The sequence below is a fragment of the Lethenteron reissneri genome, chromosome 19 (genome assembly GCF_015708825.2).
Source record: "Lethenteron reissneri isolate LAM-NWPU_2019-01 chromosome 19, ASM1570882v1, whole genome shotgun sequence".
Lineage (NCBI taxonomy): Eukaryota > Metazoa > Chordata > Hyperoartia > Petromyzontiformes > Petromyzontidae > Lethenteron > Lethenteron reissneri.
In genome coordinates, this window is record NC_083797.1 from 6623582 (window position 1) to 6646602 (window position 23021).

The following is a 23021-nucleotide window of genomic DNA, read 5'->3' on the forward strand; positions in this document are numbered from 1 at the left end:
ATATCACAGTGGACGTGAAACATCTCGTGACTTTACACATATATAAGAAGAGTAGGCCTTGTGTGCCGGTTTCACTATCTCAAATTTTCCAAATGAGAAAATGACTCACAAATTACCTAACTGGGTAAAGCCACATATTGGGAAATAACTACAGACTGCAATTGTCTATGAAATATAGTGCCTTTATTATAGCCTTGCGCTATAAGAATTGCGCAACACCCACTGGGACTAATGATTGGATTCGGTGTCTCGCTGAATCGGTACGTCGAGACCGCTTGGCTTTACTGGGGACGCTTTGTCGCGTGATCACCTTGGCAGACGACGCGACGAGGAGGTATGAGGAGCTGTCGCGCTCGTCAGCCGAGCACGGGGAGCGCCTGGAGGCGGCCCTGGAGCAGTCGGTGAGCCTGCAGGACGGCCTGGAGAAGATGCTGCAGTGGCTCGAGGAGGCCGAGAGGCAGGTGGAGGAAGAGGCCAGCGGCCCCGTCACATCCCACTCCGTGCGGCAGATGATGACCGACAATGAGGTAAGGACCAGAGGTCGCAACCGGGTACCCGATACCCGTACCCTCCCCCATACCCGGCTACCCGTACCCAGCTGGGTACGGGTACGGGTAGGCCATGAGTCACTGGTGAGTAACCGTTTGTCACTCATTTCGGGTAGGGTACGGGTAGGGAACGGGTACCCGTACCCAGCTGGGTACAGGTACGGGTAGCCGTTTGCGACCCTGGTGCGGCCGGGTACGGGTACGGCTAAGGAATCAAAACCCGTTTGCGACCTCTGGTAAGGACCCAGTTAAATGCCATAGTAAACCAAAAGGTTTTTAAATGGGATTTAAATAGTGGAAGGGACTTAAGTTGAGCCACTCCCCGCACACAGGGATTGGCTGAAGTGCCCCGTGGTTATTGATTGATTTCAACGGCGAACAAAATTTTTGCTTCCCGCAGTAAAAGGTAAACAAGAGCTGGCGCACTCGATGGCAGCAGTGTAAATATCAACTTCCAGGTTGTTAATAACCTCTGGGATTTGTATGGGACCCGCAATGCAAAATGCTAAATCTGCAGGTGAACTTGTAGCATCGAAGGCCACCCTAATTTTGGGCATGAATGAGTTATAAATCCGACAAACAGAGCCAAGGTCAGCAGAACCAAACAATATTCACCGTTGTTATCATCGCTAGTGAGTTGATATCGCCGTGGCCGCTCATTACCACTACCGCCCTGACCCTCTCTCGCTGTCTCAGTCACTGCAAGAGGAGCTGAAGCGCAAGCGTGGCCGCATGGCGTCCATGCGCGAGAAAATCGAGGGCCTGCTCGCCACGGCCGACCCCGTGACCGCCGCCGACCTGAAGGAGAAGCTGCGGCGCCTGGAGGAGAGATTTGAGACGCTGGACGGCCGGTGCCAGGACAAGGACGCCAACCTGGGCGGCTTGGCGGAGAAGATGGAGGTGGTGGAGAGAGCCACCGAACGGATGGGCTCCCTCATGGCTCCGGGAGAGAAGGGCTTCAACATGGTGGATGGAGGGGGAGGCATGGATTTCTCCGAAATGAGCCGGGATGTGAAGGTACGTTATGACGGAACTTTTTATGTTTAGTTCACATGTTTAGGCAAATGTATGGTATTGCAAGTTTAGATATTTAAAGTTATTATGAATATCAAAAGAGTTATTTTCAATATGTCCAAAAGTCACGTAGGTATAAAATAAAATAAATCACGTACGTGACTTTGCCGAAAGAACCAAAGAGTATGGATTCCTGCAGTCACGAAAGCTTCAAATCAAGAATGTTACATAAATTACCAAGGACGTTAATTAGCATTTTTAAGGCAGTTCTCGGGTTCAGCTCCCTGCAGGTAAGACTACTTCCTGGAAAAATGGTAATTTCAAGGCACGTACATACATACATACATATGCATACATACAGGTAAAGCCCACGCCAAAAATACCAACACACCAAAATTATATTACTGCCTTTGGAGTTCCTGAAGAAGCTCCCAGCACGTGGAGCAAAACGTCGGACATCGTCCCGGACAACATGCGGTCCGACCCGAAAAACACATCGGAGAGCTACTCCTTAAGTTCAACTATTTCCCATTTGCAAAAAGTTTCATTAATTATCATTTCTTTTCACCAAGTGACGACTCGCAATGCTTCGCGTTGCATTTCAGTGGCGAAGCTCGGAGCTGTCGGCGGAATCCGAGAAGATGGAGGAGCTGCAGAAGCTGGCGAAGGAGCTCGCGGAGATGGAACCGTCAGCCGCCAGGGACCAGATGCTGGAGAAGATTAACGGCATCCTCGCAGAGTGGCACCAGCTCCAGGAGGAAGTCCGGGAGAGGTGGGGCTTCCCTTCTCAGAGCGTGTGCACGTTGCATTGTGGGAAGGAAAAATGGGCCAACTCTGCACGCAGGTCCTAAATGTGTTCGCACTATTAACTTACTGGCATTCGTAATAGTAATTGGTAGCCCATGGTTTGTCGGTCCAGGTTGTCCGTTGTTTTACCATACTTTACCAAGCTGGTCAGTGTAAGTTGCTAATAATGAGGGGGGTGGGGCAGAACTATATGTGTGTATGTTGAACTTCTTTTGCACTGTACATAGCTAACCGTGCTAATTTGAGGTGCGGGGGAGGGACAGCAAACTAATCACAAAGAGCAGTTCTCAAGAAATTATTTTTCAATAGAGATTTAAAAGTGCATAGCTCCAGTGGCTTTGTAATATCAGAAGGAAGAGCATTCCAGATGGCTGCAGAAGTGCATCTGAAGCAATGTAAAGGACAAAGACAGGCTGGGAAAAACAGGAAGAGATAGACAAAAGAAAGGGAAATTATGTGAGAAGAGAGACGAGCAGTTGGGTGCTCAATGGAGTGAAAGGCTCGGGCTGAAAATAAGTCAACGCACGGAGACTAAATCTTCCTTCACACCCGAACCCTGCGAATTTACCGAGCGCTGCGATGTAACCCGACGCTGTGCAAGAGTGGATAACCTCCTGCATCGGTTCTCGTGTGGCCGTGGCTTTTGCGCATCCTCACCGTCGCGGCGTGACGCGCGCGTGTCGACACGCAGGGAGGCGAAGGTGGCGTCGTTCCAGCTGCAGCTGGACGACTTCCGTGTCCTGGTGGAATCTCTGCGCCAGTGGCTCACGGAAACGGAGGGCAGAGTGCCGTCGGACGCGTCCACCGGCGCGGCGGAGAGCCTTCAGGAACATGTGCAGCTCGTCCAGGTGCCTGTATTTTAAGCGTTTTTTTTTTACGTATTAAAATTGAGATCTCCCCATGTCATCTGGGATCCCTGGAGGTCGAGTATGATGATCGTTCGTGGACAGCATATGATGGTCAGGGTTTGTGGATACGTTGATGGCTGATAAGGGCAATCCTGGAACCACATATCTTTTTCGATTTAAAGCTTTCGTGACTGCACGGATTCATCTTCTTGGTTCTTTCGGTAAAGTCACATAGAAGGGAAATAATAAAATAATACAAATAAAACAATCAAATAATTCTCACGACGTTTCGGCCACAACGCAAGCAACCTGTTCTTCACCTGAGGACGGCTGCTTGCGTTGTGGCCGAAACGTCGTGAGAATTATTTTATTGGTTTATTTTTATTATTTTATTATTTCCCTTCTACGTGACTTTACCGAAAGAACCAAGAAGTTGAACCACATATCTGTTGAAACGGTGGTGCGAGTTTCTAAATTCCCCACCCCCCTCTGCCTCTGTCCACCCAAGAGTATAAATAGCGACATCACAGTTATTAAATCGGCAGGTGATGTGTGGGTATTATTCCCACCTCTTTGGAAGTGTCTGGCCAGCTGGAAAAGTAGGCCAAAAATAACCCTGCGGCCATCTCTTTAGAGCTCCCTCTGGTGGAGGCGCTTCCACCAGCAGTGACGTGAGCAAGCATTTGCAGTTGCTCTTTGATTATAAAGTGGTTGATAAAGATTCAGATACAGATTAGGTTGCCCGGTTGGCACAGAAGTCAGAGCACTTAGCCAGCACTGCTGAGATCCTGGGTCTGCAGCTTTTGATCATATAAGCAGCCGTGATTAAACTGGGTTCTGAAGTGGAGCGGGTCGATGGTCTCAACCCCACTCGCCAAGTTCAAGTTTAAGTTCATTTATTAGGTATAGCCCTGTGAGCCATTCGGCTCTTGAATCGGGTGCAACCGCAACAAACAAAAAACAAAAACATGAACAAAAAAACATCTTAAAGTGAATATGTGACTGAGTGAAAACAGAAAATCCAAGTAAAGACTGCAAAATATTGAAGAAAGAACACCGTACACCAACGCTGTGTGCAATGAATCTACACCAAAAAATGCCATTACATTCGTTTTTTTTCCTATTTTGATAACATTGGCCCACACCAGAAACGCACACTTTTTAAAATCTCCGTCTCACCGGTGCTATAGAATAAAGGCCGCCAAAAGGCGAGCGGTCCAAGGAGGATGCAAACGCCTTACCATTAATAGCTCGGGTTATGGAGTTGTACCTATGAAGTGTTAAGATGTTCAAACACTAAATAGATACCTTTTTACAAAGCATCAAGTCTGCAGAAAGTATAAAACCTATTTTTGATACTGGAAAAAAGGTCCCATAGATATATCATTGAAGAATCAATCACAATTATGCGTGTTTTTTTGCAGACTTGATGCCTCGTAATAGGGGTCTATTTGGTGTTTTTTCATCTTCACACCTGCATTTAATGCAGAAAGGGTAAAGCCTCCCATCTCCTTTGCAAAACTATTCTTTGGCCTATCGACTAATTCTTGCCAATGTCACTTGCATCTTGACTTCCACAGAGTCTCCTTGTGGAGTGGGAGGCTAAAGGCCCGAACGTGGATGACGTCAAAAAGCAGGCCGAAGAACTGGAGAAGCTTCTTGCAACAATGGTATCCGCTGATGCGGTAACAGAGAGCCAGGTCAAATCAGGTGCGGATGGTCATCGGTTACACTTGCCAACATGAGGCTGCTGCAGAGCTTTGCCGATCAAATGACCCGTGCTTTGCAATGCCATGGCCAGAGATAGACAGACCTGCCCTTGCTGTGTGCAGCGTACTTAACGTTGTGGCATTTCCCATGCCGTCAAGTGCCCGCGATGTGTGTCGTCTGATGTTCATGTCTGTAGTTATTGAGCTGCAGTTCACAGAAACCAGCTGCTTTGATTGTGCACTCTGTGTTTGGTTTGCATTGGCTGTTTGATCACTTTTAAGTTGCGTACTTGCCATTATTTCTTTTCTTTTGTGTTCCTGTTACCATAGGTTCTATACCAAGTTCCTCACCTAGTGTAAATGGTCACTCCACCAGTAAAGGTGAGATTAATGCATGTGAACTGTCTGCTGATGTTTTCAGAGATGCAAAGTTTACTCATGAGTAAGATTTTTTTCATAGCAGACGTCATATGCAAAGCATGATGTTTCGAACTCTTGTCTTCGTTGCACATCAACGTTGTTTTGTTGCTGTATTTATATTCATTGTCGACTTATGTTTTATCTATTTTGAGTAATGAATGCATTTTGTTAAACCCAAAAAATTGCAATGGAAGTTAATGCAGTTTTCAGATATACAAGTATTATGATGTACTTGCAGAATAATTATCTTAATTCGCCCCTCTATCATGGTGACATAGATAATGTCTCTTGCATTACGTAAATACATGACCCTCTAACCAGGCCTTCAGCGTAACTGAATTTCACAGCAACCCAAGTCACATTTTTTACCGCTATAATTAATTGATTGATGAATAGCCTGTCACATATATGTACAGTAAATGGTGTTTCTTCCTTAATATGATAAAAAATTAATATATTTTGGAGTTGAGCCAAATAGAGCAGCTACTGTGCACATCTGCGTGTGTGTCTTTGTGTGCTCGTGGTGAGGGGAGAGCGGTGGCAGAGTGATTAGCGCACTGCACGCCGAACCCGGCGACCTGAATTCGATTCTGACCAACGGCCACCAATATCAGTGACGGCGATTGTCTGAACCAGTCCTGGGCCTCTCCTAGGTCAACTCAGCCTCAAATGAGTACCTGGTGCGATGTGTAAACATCACCACTAGGCAGACAAAGGTGGCCGGGCATGATGCTGTGGCCACCCATGCCCTCGTGTGCCTTCCCGGCCTTCACGTAGGTGCTTGTCAACAGCACTTGACCCAACAGTCTGTTAAGGCTATAGAAGGGATCTTTGTCTTGTGCGTGGGTCTGTGCGTGCGTACGCGTGCGACGTGCACCCATGTACTCGTGCGTTGGGGTTAATTCGTCTTGTGCGGTTGCACATGATACATGTTTTCTGGGTTAGATCGTGTAAATATAAATATATTTACGCAATCTAACCGAAAATTATATAAATATATTTATGCGATCTAACCCAAAAAACCTGGTTTGTGGATGTACTACTTGTGTGGGCAAATAACTGTGCACAAGCTTGTGTGTGCTTCCACATCCCCGTACGTGTAAGAATGCACATTTTGTCTGTGTGTAAATCCGTGCGCGCGCGTGCGCACGTACAGAGCTGGCCACGATTCAGAGCGACGTGTCGGACGTGAGCGGGCGCTACGACGAGCTGGGCCACGCCCTGAGGGACAGGGAGCGAGCGGCCGCGTCGGCGCTGGAGAGGGTAGAGCAGGTGCGCGGCGATGCCGACTCCCTCATGGGCTGGCTGGCAGACAAGCTGCAGGACGTGTCCGGGTGGAGCGGCGCTCCCTCCGAGGGCAGTGCCATCAAATCTGAGGCCGAGCGCAACAAGGTGAGGGGCCCCACCGGGTTCCGTGTAGCAACACAAATTGCCCGAGTACTGCGTGAGGGTTTATCGCAGTTGTGCTGTAATCTAGCATCTTGGCAGGCCAGGGTTGGTGGGTTGTCTACATTTATGGATCTCCCAAAAATACTGGCCGAGGAGATGACAATCCTAACCTAATGGAATTTATTGTAGCGTTCTTCTTAATGAGATGCGCTGAAGGTTTAAACGTGTCCCTTCAATGCAATTTCTTTTCAGCTACTACTCTCTGAGATTGAAAACAACTTGCCCAAAGTGCAGGCTCTCAGACAGCAGCTACGGGAGCTCTTGGAGAAAAACCCAGACTCTCCCGAAGCGGACAAGTGGAGGAGCATGCTGAAGGAACTTGGTCAGTGACCAATGCATTTTACTTTTCACATAACTGCCCCTACGTGATGTATTATCCTCTTTTGATTTCCATTCTACAAACCGAGCCACGCTAGGGTCTTTGCCGAGCCAGCCCGGCACAACTCACGAGGCGCCAGATTTTTTCTTTTCCCACTGCAGGACTCGAATCGTGACAACGCTAGTGTCACTACCTTCCAAGTGCACTCTGACTGCTGATGCAACATATAACGAAAATTATTAATCCCCCCCCCCCCCCCGCCAATGCTGGCCGTGATTGGCTGAGAGCCAGATTGAGAGCCAGATTCAGATGTATTTTGAGGCCAGAGTTCCACGGTTTCGTTCTGGCTTGGCTTGGCAAATGGTCAGTGGAAAAGCACCTATACTGGCGTGGCTTGGATATGCCAGTGATAAAAGGGGAGGGGAGGGGCGCGGTGATATTTAGTCGCTGTCAATGCATTGGGTCGCCACCCAGTTCGTGCTGCGCTAATGTTGTTGTATGCGTTGGCGTCGCCTCCCAGATGATCAGTGGGCGGCAGTTCACCAGTCGGCGAGCGAGAGGCAGCAGCAGCTGGAGGAGTCGTGCGGCCTCCTGGAGACGTTCCGCTCACTCGAGTCCCAGCTGAGCCAGTGGCTGATGGAGAAGCAGCTTATGATGAGCGTCCTGGGTCCCCTCTCCATCGATCCCAATATGCTGGCCAACCAGAAACAGCAGGTCCAGGTGAGGGTGTATTCACTTCAAATTGTGGGCACTCTTGACTTAAAGCTTTCGTGGCTGCAGGAATTCGTATTCTTTGGGTCTTTTGGTAAAGCTGCGTAGATGGGAAAAATATAATAAAATTAAATAATAAAAATAATAACAATATCATGAGCTGCTCTCACCTGATGACGATTGCTTGTGTTGTGATCTTAATGTCGTGATATTGTTCTTATTTTTATTATTTTACTCTTTGGTTCTTTCGGTAAAGTCACGGAGAAAGAGATTAAATTAAATAATAGAATACGACGTTTCGATTGCAACACAAGCAATCGTCATCAGGAGTAATTCCTGCAGTCACGAAAGCTTTGAATCTAGTTTTATAATTTTATTATTTTTTACATCTACGTGTCTTCACAGAAAGACCCAAAGAATATTGTGGTCACTGTTTTATTTTTTTATTTTACCCCATGTTTCCTTATTATCCTTCATTATTCTTGTCCGTTATTGGTTTCTAAACTCTTTTAATTCATCTTCGATTTTCTTCCGACGTCTTCCTCTGTTAATTTGATCATCTTTCGGTTTCCACTGCATAGTTACATTTGTCCATCTCTCATTAGTCGTTCTCAATCTGGCCATCCCCTTTGTTATTTTCTTCAACAGTATCGGGACCCCTGTTTTTTTCCTAATTTCTTCATCCCTCAAACCTGTCTCTTCAAACGCACTCTAAAAATACCCCCCTTTTCATAGATCTTTGGCAAACGTTTAGCTTTGTCACAAATTTCTGAGCTAATAATAATGTATGCGATCCTTAAACTAAAGTAGCAGGAATGTAATACTCAACCTTGTGATGTGTTTCACACGTGAATATTTGTAACCCTTTCCCATTCGGAGATGTCTACAAGTTGCACGGTGGGTCCCATTAACCTCTGAATCTCAGAACATGCAAGCGGCTCAATTAATTTTACTTAGAGAGGCATTGCGTCGTTGTTTTCAAGACATTGTACTCGCCCCCGAGAGCTGTAGAGACACGACCGCTCTATGTGGTAGCTGGCGCCAAACTGTGCCACACGACCTCCCGCATGGCCTTGTGGGAGCCTTGGTCGCGATAACGTTATTTTATCTTAGTTTTCCTTCCGGTTTCGTTTTGATGGTGTACACGTCCGTCGTCGGAATGTGGAATAGGGTTAACACTCGCAAAAAATATTTCAATGCCCGCCACCGCCGTTTCACAGTTCATGCTCAAAGAGTTCGAGGCACGGCGGCCACAGTACGACCAACTCAACCAAGCGGCGCAAGGCATTCTGGGCAAAGGGGGCGAGAACCGCGAAGCCAATGAGCGCGTCGCGGAGCAGCACGCGGCCGTCAACGGCACCTGGGGCGACATCACGGGCCAGCTGTCGAGCCGCTCGGACCGCATCGACAAGGCCCTGGAGACGAGCGCGACGTACGCCGACGCGCTGCGGGAGCTCTCCGACAAAGTCTCGGACCTGGGCGCAAAGCTGAGCAAGCAGGGGCCGCTGAGCACCCAGCCCGAGGTGGTGAAGCGGCAGCTGGAGGAGGCGGGGGAGATCGCCGGGGAGATTGAGCTGCAGAAGGACCAGCTGGAGGAGGCCGAGTACCTGTGCCAGGAGCTCTCGGACCTGGTCCAGGAGCCGTATCTCCAGACGGAGATCCGGAGGAGGCTCGGTAGTGTCATGGTACCTTTCAAAGAGCTGGAGGAAAGAGCAGGTGAGGTTCTTTTTAGTCGATGCTGTCCAAATGCACGTTAACTTTTTTTTATTTTGTCACGATTGCCGATTACAGTCCCCAGTGGTTCAAAATGTCAAGTGGCCAGCCACACAAACAGCACTGTTGATGTTGCAATAGGTGAGACTAAGTATATTTCTTGAGCAAGGTTATACGATTTTTGGAAAAGAGACTCTGGGAGTGAATTTCATTGTTCCTGCTACACTTATTTCTTAGGATATGGAACTACAACAATACTGTCAATTATTTACTCAGGAAAACCGCATTGTGTCTAAAGACTCCTATTGGGAGGTTCGACATTGATGTTTGGTCAGTGTCATTGTTGAGTATTTGGCTTCATGTCAGATGAAATGGGAGTACCATGAGAAAACCCACCAGCACTGTCACCTCCTGGCTATCTTGCAGCCACAACAATGGAGTCTTGAATCTATCTGTATGAAGCTTGTGTCACCTCGTATCTGTGTGTTTTCTCTAGGTACTGTGGTTTTCCTTCTTGCATGTTAAGAATTAGCCTAACCTACATCCTAATGCAGAACCCTCTTAAAAAAAAGAGTCATGAGACTCTGATGCTTTCCTGGGTAAACAACGAGCATTAGTATTATAATACCATATTGAGAATATATTCATATGGATGTTTAAAGTTTTTATTTCAATACCGTACGTTCACAAGCATTACATCGCAGGGAAACGAGAGATGGCAGCACTTTGGGTAGGCCTTCATCCAGCAGTGGATTGACCATGGCTGACAATGACGATGATGTTAATGGTATCCTTGGCACTATTTTTACAGGCGACCGGATGAATCAGCTGCAGACGGCGTTGGCCAGCTCCCAGCAGTTCCAGCAGATGTTCGACGAGCTTCGTGGCTGGCTGGATGAGCAACGTGGGGAGCAAGCCACCATGCCCCCGATATCAGCCAAGATAGACCAGCTGCAGGCCCAGCTGCAACAACAAAGTGACTTTCTGAAGTCCCTGAACCAGCACGCCGGCACCTACCATGTAGTCGTGGCAGAGGGGGAGGCTCTGCTTCAGGCCACTCAGCCCGGGGCGGAGAAGACTGCCCTGCAGACGCAGCTTGCGTCCCTGAAGGAGCATTGGGAGGACCTCATGAAGCAAGCGGGAGACCGGCACCACAGGCTGCAGGATGCCCTGAAGAAGGCACAGCATTACAAGCAGCTGGCGGATGAGCTAAGACCGTGGGTTGAGGACAGCGAGGGAAAACTGACAGCCATTGACAAGGTGAGCATTGATCAGACAGAAGTCGACAGGCAGTTGGCAGGTGGGAAGGCCATGAGGCAAGACGTGGAGAGGCGCCACAGCATGCTGGAGGCGCTGAACACGGCAGCCGACAACTTAATTGACTCCTGCCAAGTAGACGAGGAAATGATCCGGGATGAGAAGGCCGAGCTCAACCAAAGGATGGACAACTTGACGGAGAACGTCTTGCTTCGGGTCGAGGGCTTGGAGGAGATGGCGCAGAGGCTCAAAGAGTTCCACGACTCGCAGAAAGACATCCAGAAGAAGCTTGACGACGCCGGCCAGCAGATTCGTTCGCACGACGCCATGGGAAACCAGGCTTTCAACAACAAGCAGCTCGAGAAGATGAAGGCATACCACGAGGGCATGGAAGCGCTGGCCCCACAGGTGGACTACATGCACAACTTTGCCCTTGGCCTCGTGGCCGATGCCTCCGAGGGCAGCGACACGTCTTCGGTCGTGCAGCTCGCCGAGGAGACGCGCAGCTCGTTCGACAGCGCCCTGGCCGGCATCACCGAGCGCTGCAGCGTCTTGGACGGTCGGCTGCAGGGGGTGAACCGCTTCCAGGGCCACGTGAGGGAGCTCTTCACGTCGCTGACGGACCTGGACGATGAGCTCGACACGATGGGGCCAACAGCTCGCGATGTAGACACGCTGCAGTGCCAGCTGGAAGACCTTGGCAGCATCCAGGAAAAGCTACTGAACCTCCGCGATGAAATCAGGAAAGCCGGCGAAGGATGCACTAAGATGCAGGAGAATGAATCCGGGATGGATCTGCAGGGGGTCAAGGTAAGAATGTTAAAGTTAACTTTGCAGTATACATTTGGCACATTTTATCGTGGAATGTGTCGACACGGGAATGTATTGGGTTTATTTTATAAATTATCAAGCGGTGTGGTATCTTATTTTCTTTGCAAGTAGTGTCATTTTGTCATTCTAAATCAATTTGCAAAATAAAATATAAAATATATCTCTAAATTGTGGCCATCGTTAGTCTTACAATAATTGTCTTATTTAGACGCTTGGCCATGTCTCCAATATTAATCCAATCACACTTATTGGCATCATGTCACGAGACTAAGAAATGTCAATTCGGAAAACTCACATGCAGCAGATCATCACGCGATGTTAGAGGACGGCCTATATAGTGAGATATTACAGAACCAATTCTGAGATATTTTTCACGTGACCTCTTCACCACAACTAGGGGCACTGATATTGAAAAATATTTGTCGCGTGACCATTTAACAGGTTGTTATTTTGTCAAGCTAATCGATACATTTAACGTTTAACGTACATTTTGTGCAGTCATCCGTGAAAAAGCTGGCAATGCAACCTCCATAATTTTCAGAATCCGGATTAAAACCACCCTGGCATTGCCGGCTCAATGGTTTGACTCTTCAGCCACATAGTCATCTCCTACATTAAATTGTATCCTCTACCAGTACCTGACCTGGGCACCACGAACTACTGCTGGTCCCCAAGGCCGTGAGAAGCGTTCCGCCGATCTGTTGCGGATATAAAAAAATTTTCTCACAAAACACCATCGTTTTTATTGCATGGCGGTGCGCAAAAACATTTCTGTGGGGTGAGAGCGGTCCAGATATGTTGGCGAACCACCTACATTCCCCAGTGCTCATCAGTGTTGGATCCAAGACCGTGTAGCTAAAGCCGATGTGTTCACGCTGACAGAGGGAGGTGGAGACCCTGAAGAAGCAGAGCGGTCGGCTGGCCGACAGGACGGACGCACGGCAAGCGGAGTTGCAGGAGACGCTGGCCCAGGTGGAGGACTTCCACCGCAAGATACAGGTGCTGAGCCAGCAGCTGCAGGCTGCCGAGGCCACCGAGGACGGACAGGGCCCGGTGGCTGCCGAGCTCGAGCTGATCAACCAGCAGATGGAGACCTTCCAGGTATGCCTCGTCATTGCGTTGTACCTCCGGATTTTCAATGTTTCAAGCAACTTGTACCACCTAAATTTCGATTTAAAGCTTTCGTGACTGCAGGGATTCATCTTCTTGGTTCTTTCGGTAAAGTCACGTAGAATGGAAATAATAAAATAATAAAAATAAAACATAATAAAAGAATTTTCACGACGTTTCGGCCATTCAGACGCTGTCTTTCCGACAGACCTGTTCTTCACCTGAGGACGGCTGCTTACGTTGTGGCCGAAACGTCGTGAGAATTATTTAATTATGTTTTATTTTTATTATTTTATTATTTCCATTCTACGTGACTTTACCGAAAGAACCGAGAAGTTGTACCACCTAATTTAAGTAAATTGTGAGGTTTTTTTATTTGAGGGAGTGAGATTAAAATTAAACAAATTAAGATATTGGATTTTTTTTAATTCCTTAGGACAATTTTTATAGACCATTCACAGTGTAAGAATTGAAAACGCCTTTGTGCTAACAAGAGTTGTACTCTTAGGTTTTTTCGGTAAAGTCACGTAGGTAAAAAAATATAAATAAAATTAATAAAAGTAAGATAAAAAATCACGACGTTTCGGAGGTAACACAATTTTATTTTTTTACCTACGTGACTTTACCGAAAAAACCTAAGAGTATGAATCATTGCAGTCACGAAAGCTTCAAATCTAGAACAAGAGTTGTGTCACCTAATGTCACGTGACACCCCTGTTGGCGGGAAAAGCACGGATATGCCAAATTAGGGACGTCACTTCCTGTGATGTCATATTTTTCATGGCGTGGGGATGCCCTCATCCAGAAGTGGATTGGGGAAAAGGCCGTACACGTACATCTATATTCTGTAAAAAAGAAACTTAATTTGTCCATCTGTGCAGCTTGCAATGTGAGTGAATTTGTTTGTAAAGTCGAGCATTCTAACCGGAGTAACCTGGGAGTGATATGATTCATCTTATGACATTTGACCTTGATAAAAAAAAACACACAAGGGAAAATTGTCACTGAAAATTATTTGGGTGTTTGGACATGTCTAAAATCTTTTTCAAATGCACATTTTTTTTAAATTTTGAGATTAGTTGTTTAGCAAAATTAAGACTTTTAAACCGTGAGTATTTTCTAGTAGTTTTTCATATGCACAAAAACCATGGTGGAATGAATGTTAAATTATTTTTATTTAGCATTGCAAACAAATTGTCATCTATAATTTTGCACATGCTATGAACGTTATAATGACATTTTTGCTAAACAAAAATGTTTCAAGAACAAAGTTCCTCTTTTCTATTGATGGCGAGATATTATCTACCTCACCAGTTTTACAGGAGGTCATGGCTTCAATGCCGACCCTGACACTTGTATATTTGAAGTTTGCGTGTTCTCCCTGTGGTTGCGTGGATTTTCTCCGTGTCCTCCGGTTTTTCCCTCCACATTTAGAAACATGCATTTAGAGTATTTGGCTGACTTAAATTCAGTTGAGCTTTTCATTTGTGGCCAGGTCGATTCTGAAAAAGAGCCATATATATAACTAAAGTTTCTGCTATTGAGGTTAACAGCTGATGGTCAATGTCAAAAATAGAAAATCACAACGCCCTGCTCATGCGTAGTTTTATGTCTGTTCATTTTGTAAGAAGCAAAAAAAAATGCTCACAGTTTTCCATAACAAAAATTTTCTCAGGCTTATGAATAATTTATGTGAGAAGTTGTGCGTGGAGGTCAGCCAACCGTGCATGACTTGCTGTGCTGTCGGGTCTGTCCTTTGTTAGCCGGTTTTGACGACTGCCTTGCACAAGCATATTCAATGCGTCTCTCAGTGGTGAAGCTTCTCTTTCAAACTGCCAAGTCCACGGGCCCTTTTTAATGCTACAGTAAACGCTGTATGCAGATCATATTCCAGCCACAGAACATGCTTTTGACATCTCCGATTTATGTTTCATGGCATGGCCCTTTTTGAGATGGGCGCATGCAATTATTTTTAATGATCGATGCAAGTCGTTTTTAATTGGTTTCAGTTAATTCGCTGTTTCTGGTGGTTGTCGTGCATTTGTGTTGGCAGCCTCTCATCGTCTTTCCACGTCAACATTTGTCCAACAGCAGGGAAAAACAAATGTCTAAGTGTACTGACATGCTTTCTCGTGACAGCAACCCCTTTCAGAATACTAGCATGTTTATTTGGCCCTGCTTGTGACAGCTAATGTGTTTACTTCTCAATACTGCAATACTGCATTCCATGGTCAAATTCCACGTTGTTTTTTTTTTTCAAAGCCTGAAAAAAACATTTTGTTTCATATACAATAAAACCATTGCAAAGATTTTCATTTCTGAGAGTAGCGTGAATTAACGCGCAAGGATTTACATACGGGCAGCAAGATTACATTCCAACAATGTTTTCCCATTCAAAAATCCCCACGCAGAGACTTGGCAGTGTCCCCTCTCTAAATGCAAACATGTGTACGAGCTTGTACATCCTGCTTGCAGAGTAAGCCTGTGAGAAATGGGTAAGGGCATTGCTATTTTATTGGATGTGTTTTTGGTTGGGGGGGAAAAAAATCCCCGGTTCCACCACAGGCCCCCAGTTGATGAGTTGTCTTAGAAGACTACATCTGACAGCATGCTGGGGCTGTCTTTGTCTCTTTTGCATGTGTCCCATTCACTGAAGTTAACCCATATAAATTAAGCAACCATTGGGTTGGAGTTACTTTTAAGCCTTGCCAACACTTAAGTGAATGCTAAGACTGTCTTCCTTCTCAATGCATCTACATCTCACAGCTGCTGCGTCTGACTGTTTCAAGACGTTCCATAAGATTGGGTTTATTGCACACATGTCCATATCAATAGATGTTGGCCACATTTTACAAGCAGCAAATGAAAGTTGCATTTACAATGCAATACTCTTGGCATACGTCATTTTAAAGTTAACAATTATGGCCTTGATTTACTTGCTTTATTTTTTAAACGTTGGTATTGTCTTTTTTTAAGTGAAATGTAATAATCTCAGCAAGAAAAACACGAAGATGTAGAAAAACCATGGAAGTTAGAACATGTTTAAACAATAGTGGCCCATGTTGGAGGTAGGGAATCAAAATTTATCACCTAAGTTTGGAAAAGCCATTGTGGAAAGCAAGCATTGTTACATCCAATGGCTCGCTCTGCATTGTCTGCCCGTGTTTCTCCAACCGCTGAAGCTCCATGCAGAATTAAGTGGATCAGGAGGGCATCTGCGTGAGGCCCTGCATGAAAGGGAAATTGGGGCGTAAAGAAAGAATGAATGAATGCAGGCTTTATGTTGAGGGAGCGGCTGGAGAGTTGAGGCCAGTGCAGTGTGGCGTGTGAACGTGAGCACACACTCTCCCAGCTTTCTCTCTGTTGCCTTAGCGGGTTTGATTTTATGGTTTTATTTTTGTTCCATACAATATTTACAATCCAAATAAATTGAGGAGTAATAAAAGGCTAAACTGGACAGAAGGGTCTCGGCCGGCTACGTCGGTCACTGACGGGTCGTGTGTCATTTTATTCAAGTTGAAGGCGGAATAAAGTTTCTAACAACTTAATGGTCATCAAGGTCGACAAGAGTTGAAATGCGTGCTCTTGAAAGTTGTTTATGCAGTACGCCAGCTTATGTGTGTTCCGCTACGCCATAGCATCACCTGGGAAACTTTTAGCGAAATGGGGAAGACTTCAAGCAAGCCTACCTGCTTAGGCCGTAGCTCGTGCGCCGGGAAGGTGGCCGAAGACGAAGCCTACGCGGACGACTTTTACGTCCCGCGCCGAACGGTCTTCGATACCGTCCGACTCAACGACCAGATTGACGGAGTGTCCTCATCCAATGGAACATTGAAGTCTGTGCAGGAAGACTTGAATTTGAACTCCAAGTGCCTGCCTGCCCTGCCCAATGGCTCCTTGCAGCGGGATTTAACGAGAAAGGACAGCAAAACCCTGGACAGAGGCAGTTACGCCACCTTGCAACGGGATCTTGACACGGACAGCTTCCAAGGCACTCTCCGAGAACGGGTTCCGGCAGACCGAAGATCCTGGCGATCCGTTACTGGGCACGAGGTCACGGAAGTGACAGAAGTTATAGAAACGACAATTACTGAAATAATTGAAATCACGGAGTTTCCCGTCACGGTCGGGCGCAGACACGTGGAGGAGTTCGCCGTTGAGGTTTGCTTCATCGGAAAACCTTTGTTATGTGTCCGTAAGTTGTGAATGATGGTGTGCGTGAATGGTAGCTTCGTAATGGTTACCGCATTGTGTGATCTCAGCATTGCATAGCATAGTCCTGTAGCTAAAGTAGCCGCGTGATGTCGATGCAGCAATATATTCCTAAACCTATTTGTGCGGAACTTTTTGGGGGGTTTTCTTTGAGCACTGTATTTTGGTTTCCTCACACATGCCAGGCACTCATTGATGGAAATGACCAAACTTCCCCATGCATGTATTATGTTGTACTTCTCTCGCACAGTACGTGTTTTGAGACTCTGTGAAGATATCCTGGGTGAAAATGGAGCGGATTGTTATCGTTTTTATCTCTTGACTTTTATTACTATTCATGCTCGCCGTGTAAGTTAGTATTTGAACGTGGCCTTGGCCTCCCCTTAGTTAATTTAGCAAGGAGTGGGGAGCCAAAGACAGCCAAGTTAGGTGCTGTCAAAACCACTTCATCATGTACAGCGCCGGAGTTAATAGTTGCTCGCTAATAGCACTTGTTACAACATTCAGCCTAAATGGGGCATCTTTGTGTGAAGTGTGTATGTGTCTGGAGTGTGTGTTTACACATGTGCGTGCAGCAATTTTGTAATGAAATATATTGGCAAAAAGTTGGCAGTTTGAATTGATATGCTGTGGATGTTGGCAACTGGTGAATAAGACTGGGAGACGGAGTTTCTTGTAATTTTTAAAGAATAAGGACTCTGTAAACCATTCCGTTTACTTTATTTCAGTGTATATATTTGAACTCGGTTATTTATTGCAATTTATCTTTTTTTTGTTCCGACCTTTAATAGTTTAATAATAATACAATTGCTGTATATTATTAGGCCACAAATATTGATCCTATTAACATTCTGTTTAAAGGTGTGTTTGTAATTGTTGATAGATTTGGGACACTTAAAAACAGATTCTTTGCCAAATACGCTTGCAAATGCACTGGTATGTTAGCCAACTACTTGGAATGTTTAGCCGAATTAATTGCAGGCTGCTCCTTGTTCATGTGTAGTGGCTTTTGTGTCGCAATTTTTCTAATGCTGGCCTGGGAAGTGGCAAAGTCCTTCAGATCAAATGAGGCCATTGCACAAAGGAGCACACAAACACCTGCGTCAATACGGCCTGATTGATGGACAATAAAGAGGAGTGCACATTTGTACTCCTCAGTTTTGAACGGATTTGAACAGCGGTTGTGCAAAAGATAAAAGTGCCGCAACAGGGAGTGTGATTGTTTAAAATACGTCCCCACAAAGGTATCCATCTGATGAATGCTATGAAAATGTTCACGACAAGATGTTGGGTTGCGGGTTTTAACAAGAATGTTGAGGGAGTTTCGTGCTTTTTCAGTCTACCACAAACCGTTTCTTGAAATATGTCTCGACGCGTAGCGTCTCTAACAAAACATATTTGGCACAAACTAAACGTTAGTGTATTTTTTGACAATATAAGTAAAAATAATTAATAAGCAGACAATACTCATTGTTCACATATCTGTCCCTCTGCATACAAATTTACTTTTTTTTCACATCCCATTAGCCATAGGACTTCCAGGATTGCATAATTTTAGTGCCATTGGTTTGACAATAAATCAGTATTGATATACTACACAGTGCCTCATCAGCACTCAGGCTTGCTTGAACCAATGCCGTAATGTGTCAACATACTTTTATTTTTGACATGGACGGACAGATCTGTGAAGGTTTATTGTCTGGTGACTTATTTTGTTACCCGATGATTGTTTTGTGTAATGTATTTAACATTTTTGTATGAAAACTAAGGCCCAAACTTAACATTGAGGGTCCTTTCCCAAATACATTGGAAGTTCACCAGCACGAGACCTACTGCAAGTTTAACTGCAGAAATGTACAAATTAGCAGATATACTAGAAGCATATAATTTACACTCCGTGTGCTTCAATGAATTTGTGCGATTCAGTCTCTATTCAATTCAATATTCATTTATTTTACTTTGCGGTGAAAGTGGCAACCTCCAGCAGGGATAACTTGAAGCAATGACATACAAGAACAACATTATTCTTGGTTCTTTCAGTAAAGTCACATAGAAGGGGAAAAAAATGTAACAATAAAATTCTCATGACGTTTCGATTGCAACACAAGCAATCATCATTAGGTGTGAAAACCACAGCAAGAACATTTGAAAAAAGTGGCGTTTTTTATTATTATTTCCCTTCTACGTGACTTTACCGAAAGAACCAAGAATATGAATCCCTGCAGTCACGAAAGCTTTAAATAGAAGAACAACATTGTAACACTGATTCGTGGTCACACATCCAGATGCGTGTATTTTGAATGAAAGAGTCATTACTAATCAAATCTGGGGTGGTCACGTGAGCCCGTTGCACGCAACAGATAAGAATCGAACAACATTGATCCTAACACGTGCAATGTGGTCCTTGCAACACACGCATAAAGATCTATATTAACCGATACATCGTTACACTCCTCGGCCACACATTCATACAATGTGTTTAGCTCTACATCATTACTTCATTTACTAAAGCCATTCCAACCCATTTTGTTTGGCATCCCCTGCTAGAAGCCATCACCGCTCGCTCGCTTGCTCTCACTCGCTTACCACGGCCGCCGCCTTCTCTGTTTTTTTTGGGGGTTATCCACAGAGTTTCCAGAAGGGGGAGGTGGAGCCCTTGCAGGTGAGCGTGCAGGAGTTGAACACGCTGGGCCACGGCCTGGTGCAGAGCGCCGCCAAGTCGGTAGCAACGCAGGGCCTAGAGCACGAGCTGGAAGAGACCAACGCTTGCTGGAACACTCTCAACAAAAAGGTGAGCTCCAGACTCGCGTCCATAGAGTGTGGTCAGTCTTCGGCACATGAACACAATTCGTTCTGGAGGCCCGTTCGTAAGTCGAACGGTTCGTAAGTCAGAGCACAATAATCTATCGTATTTAAATGCCCCCACACACACACACACACAAACACTTGCTCCCAGCACGAAGCAGACTCATTACATCCCGCGGAGGATCGCTCAGCTGAACAAAATAGTTCCAACGGTTCGATTTGCAAGCGAGAGTTCGCGTTTTAAGTCGGTGTTAAAAAAATAATGATCCTGGAAGCTGGTTCGTAAGTGAGGGTGTTCGTAAGTGTCGGTGCTCGTAAGCCGAGCACTGTCTGTACCCTCTTTTCCCCCACTGGCACATGTGAACCAAGCCAGCTCCTGGCTCTCGCAGCGTGGGTGGATTTTCACGGGCCGTTAACTGAAACACCACTGCTGGCGGAAGGGCCTCCATTTGAGAGAGCTCTAGAAAACCCCTCTATTGGGAATATTGGCCTATTCTTCCACGTTGGTCGGATGTCTTGCAAGAGGTGGGAGGACCCACACTTGAACCTCCGGATCACATTTATAGTGTATCCATGTGTTCTGCTGCATGCACAGAGGCGGTGGAGAAGATATGAGACCTGCCCATTGTTTCAGCTGCTGGGCCAGAGGTGGAACCGACGACCCCCTGGACTCCAAATCCATTGTGCTAACCGTTACACCATGGCAGAATCCCTTGTGTTTTGTGCTGTTGTTAAATCGCCGTGTTGGGTTTTCAGGTGGCCGAGCGAGCTGTGCAGTTGCAGAGGGCCCTGCTGCATTGTGGGAAGTTCCAGGATGCCCTGGAGTCCCTGCTGAGCTGGCTCGCCGACACAGAGGAGCTCATAGCCAATCAGAAGCCTCCCTCGGCTGAGTACAAGGTGGTCAAGGCTCAGATCCAGGAGCAGAAGGTACAGCAATGTCCGTTGTTGTTTCGACTTCATATCCTTTCATATCCTTTGTCTGTACACGTGAAGGACAACGTCGCATATCCGACTCTCTGGGGACTGAGGTTTAATGGGAACTGTTGAAAGTTCAGATATGTGAACTATAGTAGATGAGATTTACTCCATGTAAAATTAGGTTACTGGACAAGAATAAAGCGCAAACTGCTTTCAACATGGGAAAATGCTTCACTATAATTAAGCAAATGTAGACCGCGAGATTTGTTAGTTAGTTAATCTTCTTCATCCCTTATGTGCCATGAGGCCGCAGTGAGTTCCCTCCACTTGCTTCCTGTCCTTGGCAACATGTTGAGCGTCGCCCCAAGAGAGGCTGGTCGCTGCCACCAGCTCCAACTTCACGGTCCTGCGTCACGTGGTCTCGGGTCTCCCAGGTTTCATTTTGCCCGGCGGTGTCCATCTTAGGGCAATTTTGGGTGTACGGTCCTGGTCCATTCTGAGGACATATCTGAGTCGCCGTCTCTCGATGTCCTGTGTGATATCCGGACAACCGGTCTCCCTGTACAGTTCGGTGTTGTGGATTTTGTTTGGCCAGAAGATGCAACAGATTCTCCTGAGGCACCTGTTATGGAGATTAGGAATACATTACTGCGTGTGAAGAGGTTGGATTGGTGAAAATTCGTAAATACTCCACAGGGTGCTTCATCGGTCATGGCGGATACGTGACATTGTACTGTGTTCAACTATTACCATTCCATAGGTATCCCTCTTTAAAATAACATTCTCATGAACTTTTTGCGTTTTATCTTTACCAGATTCTCTAAATATATTACATATTTTGACTGCTCAAGGATCTTAATAAGCAACCAGTATTATTGATCTTGTGAGCCAGGGTATAGATCATGCATTGAAATATATAAAACAAAAACTTAAAGACATTTATTTTTAATGACTCATGCCTTCAATTATTACTCTCCAAGATGAAAAGATAAATACGTAGGTCAGAGAAACATAACGCAAATTCGAGACGCTGCATTTACCGTCAAAGAAAGTGGGCTTGGGCAAGACACTTTCACGGGAATGGATGGTGACTAACGGACAAGGCTGCTGATGGAATGATAGCCAAAGGAGTGAACACACTCAAAAGGATGACCATTGCGGAGATGGAGCGAAGTGTTTAGCTGTTGTGCAGGAGCTAGATGAAACTTTGATCCAGAAATGGATCACTCCGTTTAAAGCATTTCTCTGAAACCCACGATTCACACAGCTGCCGATTGTAGTGCTTGTGTGGCTTCGTGGTGCCGGGGGCCAGGGCGGATGTCATCATTTGTTCTTTCTGCGATAGCTCCTGGCGCTGCTGTTGGACGACCGCAAGCACAGCATCGAGGTCATCCGCAAAGAGGGGCAGCAAATCGCCGACTCGGCCGACGCTCCCGACAAGGAGAAGATCCTCAAGCAGCTGTCCAGCCTGGGCCGCCGTTGGGAGGCCCTCACCTCCAAGGCCGATGCCAGGTGCTCGTCGGGATTGCCATAATACAGGGTTTTTTTGGGGTTAGATCGTGTAAATATATAAATTTGTCGTTAAACCCACCGCCACCACCACCCGACACAGCCAATTAGTAAGCGTTGTCACGTAAATAGAACGTGCCAATTCATTACTAGTACAGCACACCGGTGTGTTGGAGAGCAAAGCCACAACATTTACAATCTGAGTACGACGTTTCGCCAGTAATAATAACTAGCTTCATCAGGCAACAGCCAGATTTGTGGAGAAGTGTTTCGTTCCTTAAATAGAGGGGTAGATGTGATGACAAAACCTTTGTGCTCTTCTTGCACGAAGTGGGGGGGGGGGGGGGGGGGTGGGGGAATTAATAAATGCTTATAAGTCGAGCCAGAGACGATAAATGTTTCACGACACTGGCTTCCGGCACACTCGATGAAAGACCATGGTAGATCGTTGTACTTTTGTAAACGTACGCATTCGTACTTGAAATCAATTGTAACATTTATTAATCTCTTTTCAGCAACCACTGTAAGTTTAGAATGTGCTCTATAGGACGTTAATAGGCAACGTCCATTTAAACAGACATAATTCCATCTCGCCACATGAAAATAGATGATTTTATACTGAGACAGACTTTAAATATTTGTAAACATTTTTACTTATCGTAAAATATGCTGCAGAGTTAAAAACAAGTGTGTGACCATTTCGATTTAAAGCTTTCGTGACTGCAGGGATTCATCTTCTTGGTTCTTTCGGTAAAGTCACGTAGAATGTAAATAATAAAATAATAAAAATTAAACATAATAAAATAATTCTCACGACGTTGTCTCTGTCTTCTCGACAGAC

The 23021-nt window shown here is 45.8% G+C and overlaps 1 protein-coding gene across 2 annotated transcripts in view; it reads left to right on the forward strand.

Moving 5' to 3' along the window:
• The window catches only part of LOC133344209 (microtubule-actin cross-linking factor 1-like), a 151372-nt gene that overhangs the window by 79836 nt on the left and 48515 nt on the right, over positions 1 to 23021 (forward strand). For both annotated transcript variants that reach the window (XM_061554252.1, XM_061554253.1), the window contains 15 exons: positions 319 to 527; positions 1245 to 1565; positions 2168 to 2334; positions 3061 to 3217; positions 4798 to 4927; positions 5257 to 5307; positions 6503 to 6738; positions 6988 to 7117; positions 7635 to 7834; positions 9046 to 9541; positions 10350 to 11605; positions 12509 to 12727; positions 19578 to 19739; positions 20510 to 20680; positions 22017 to 22183. In XM_061554252.1, coding sequence (XP_061410236.1) covers positions 319 to 527; positions 1245 to 1565; positions 2168 to 2334; positions 3061 to 3217; positions 4798 to 4927; positions 5257 to 5307; positions 6503 to 6738; positions 6988 to 7117; positions 7635 to 7834; positions 9046 to 9541; positions 10350 to 11605; positions 12509 to 12727; positions 19578 to 19739; positions 20510 to 20680; positions 22017 to 22183 — 4072 coding nt within the window. The remainder of the gene's footprint in view (positions 1 to 318; positions 528 to 1244; positions 1566 to 2167; positions 2335 to 3060; positions 3218 to 4797; positions 4928 to 5256; positions 5308 to 6502; positions 6739 to 6987; positions 7118 to 7634; positions 7835 to 9045; positions 9542 to 10349; positions 11606 to 12508; positions 12728 to 19577; positions 19740 to 20509; positions 20681 to 22016; positions 22184 to 23021) is intronic.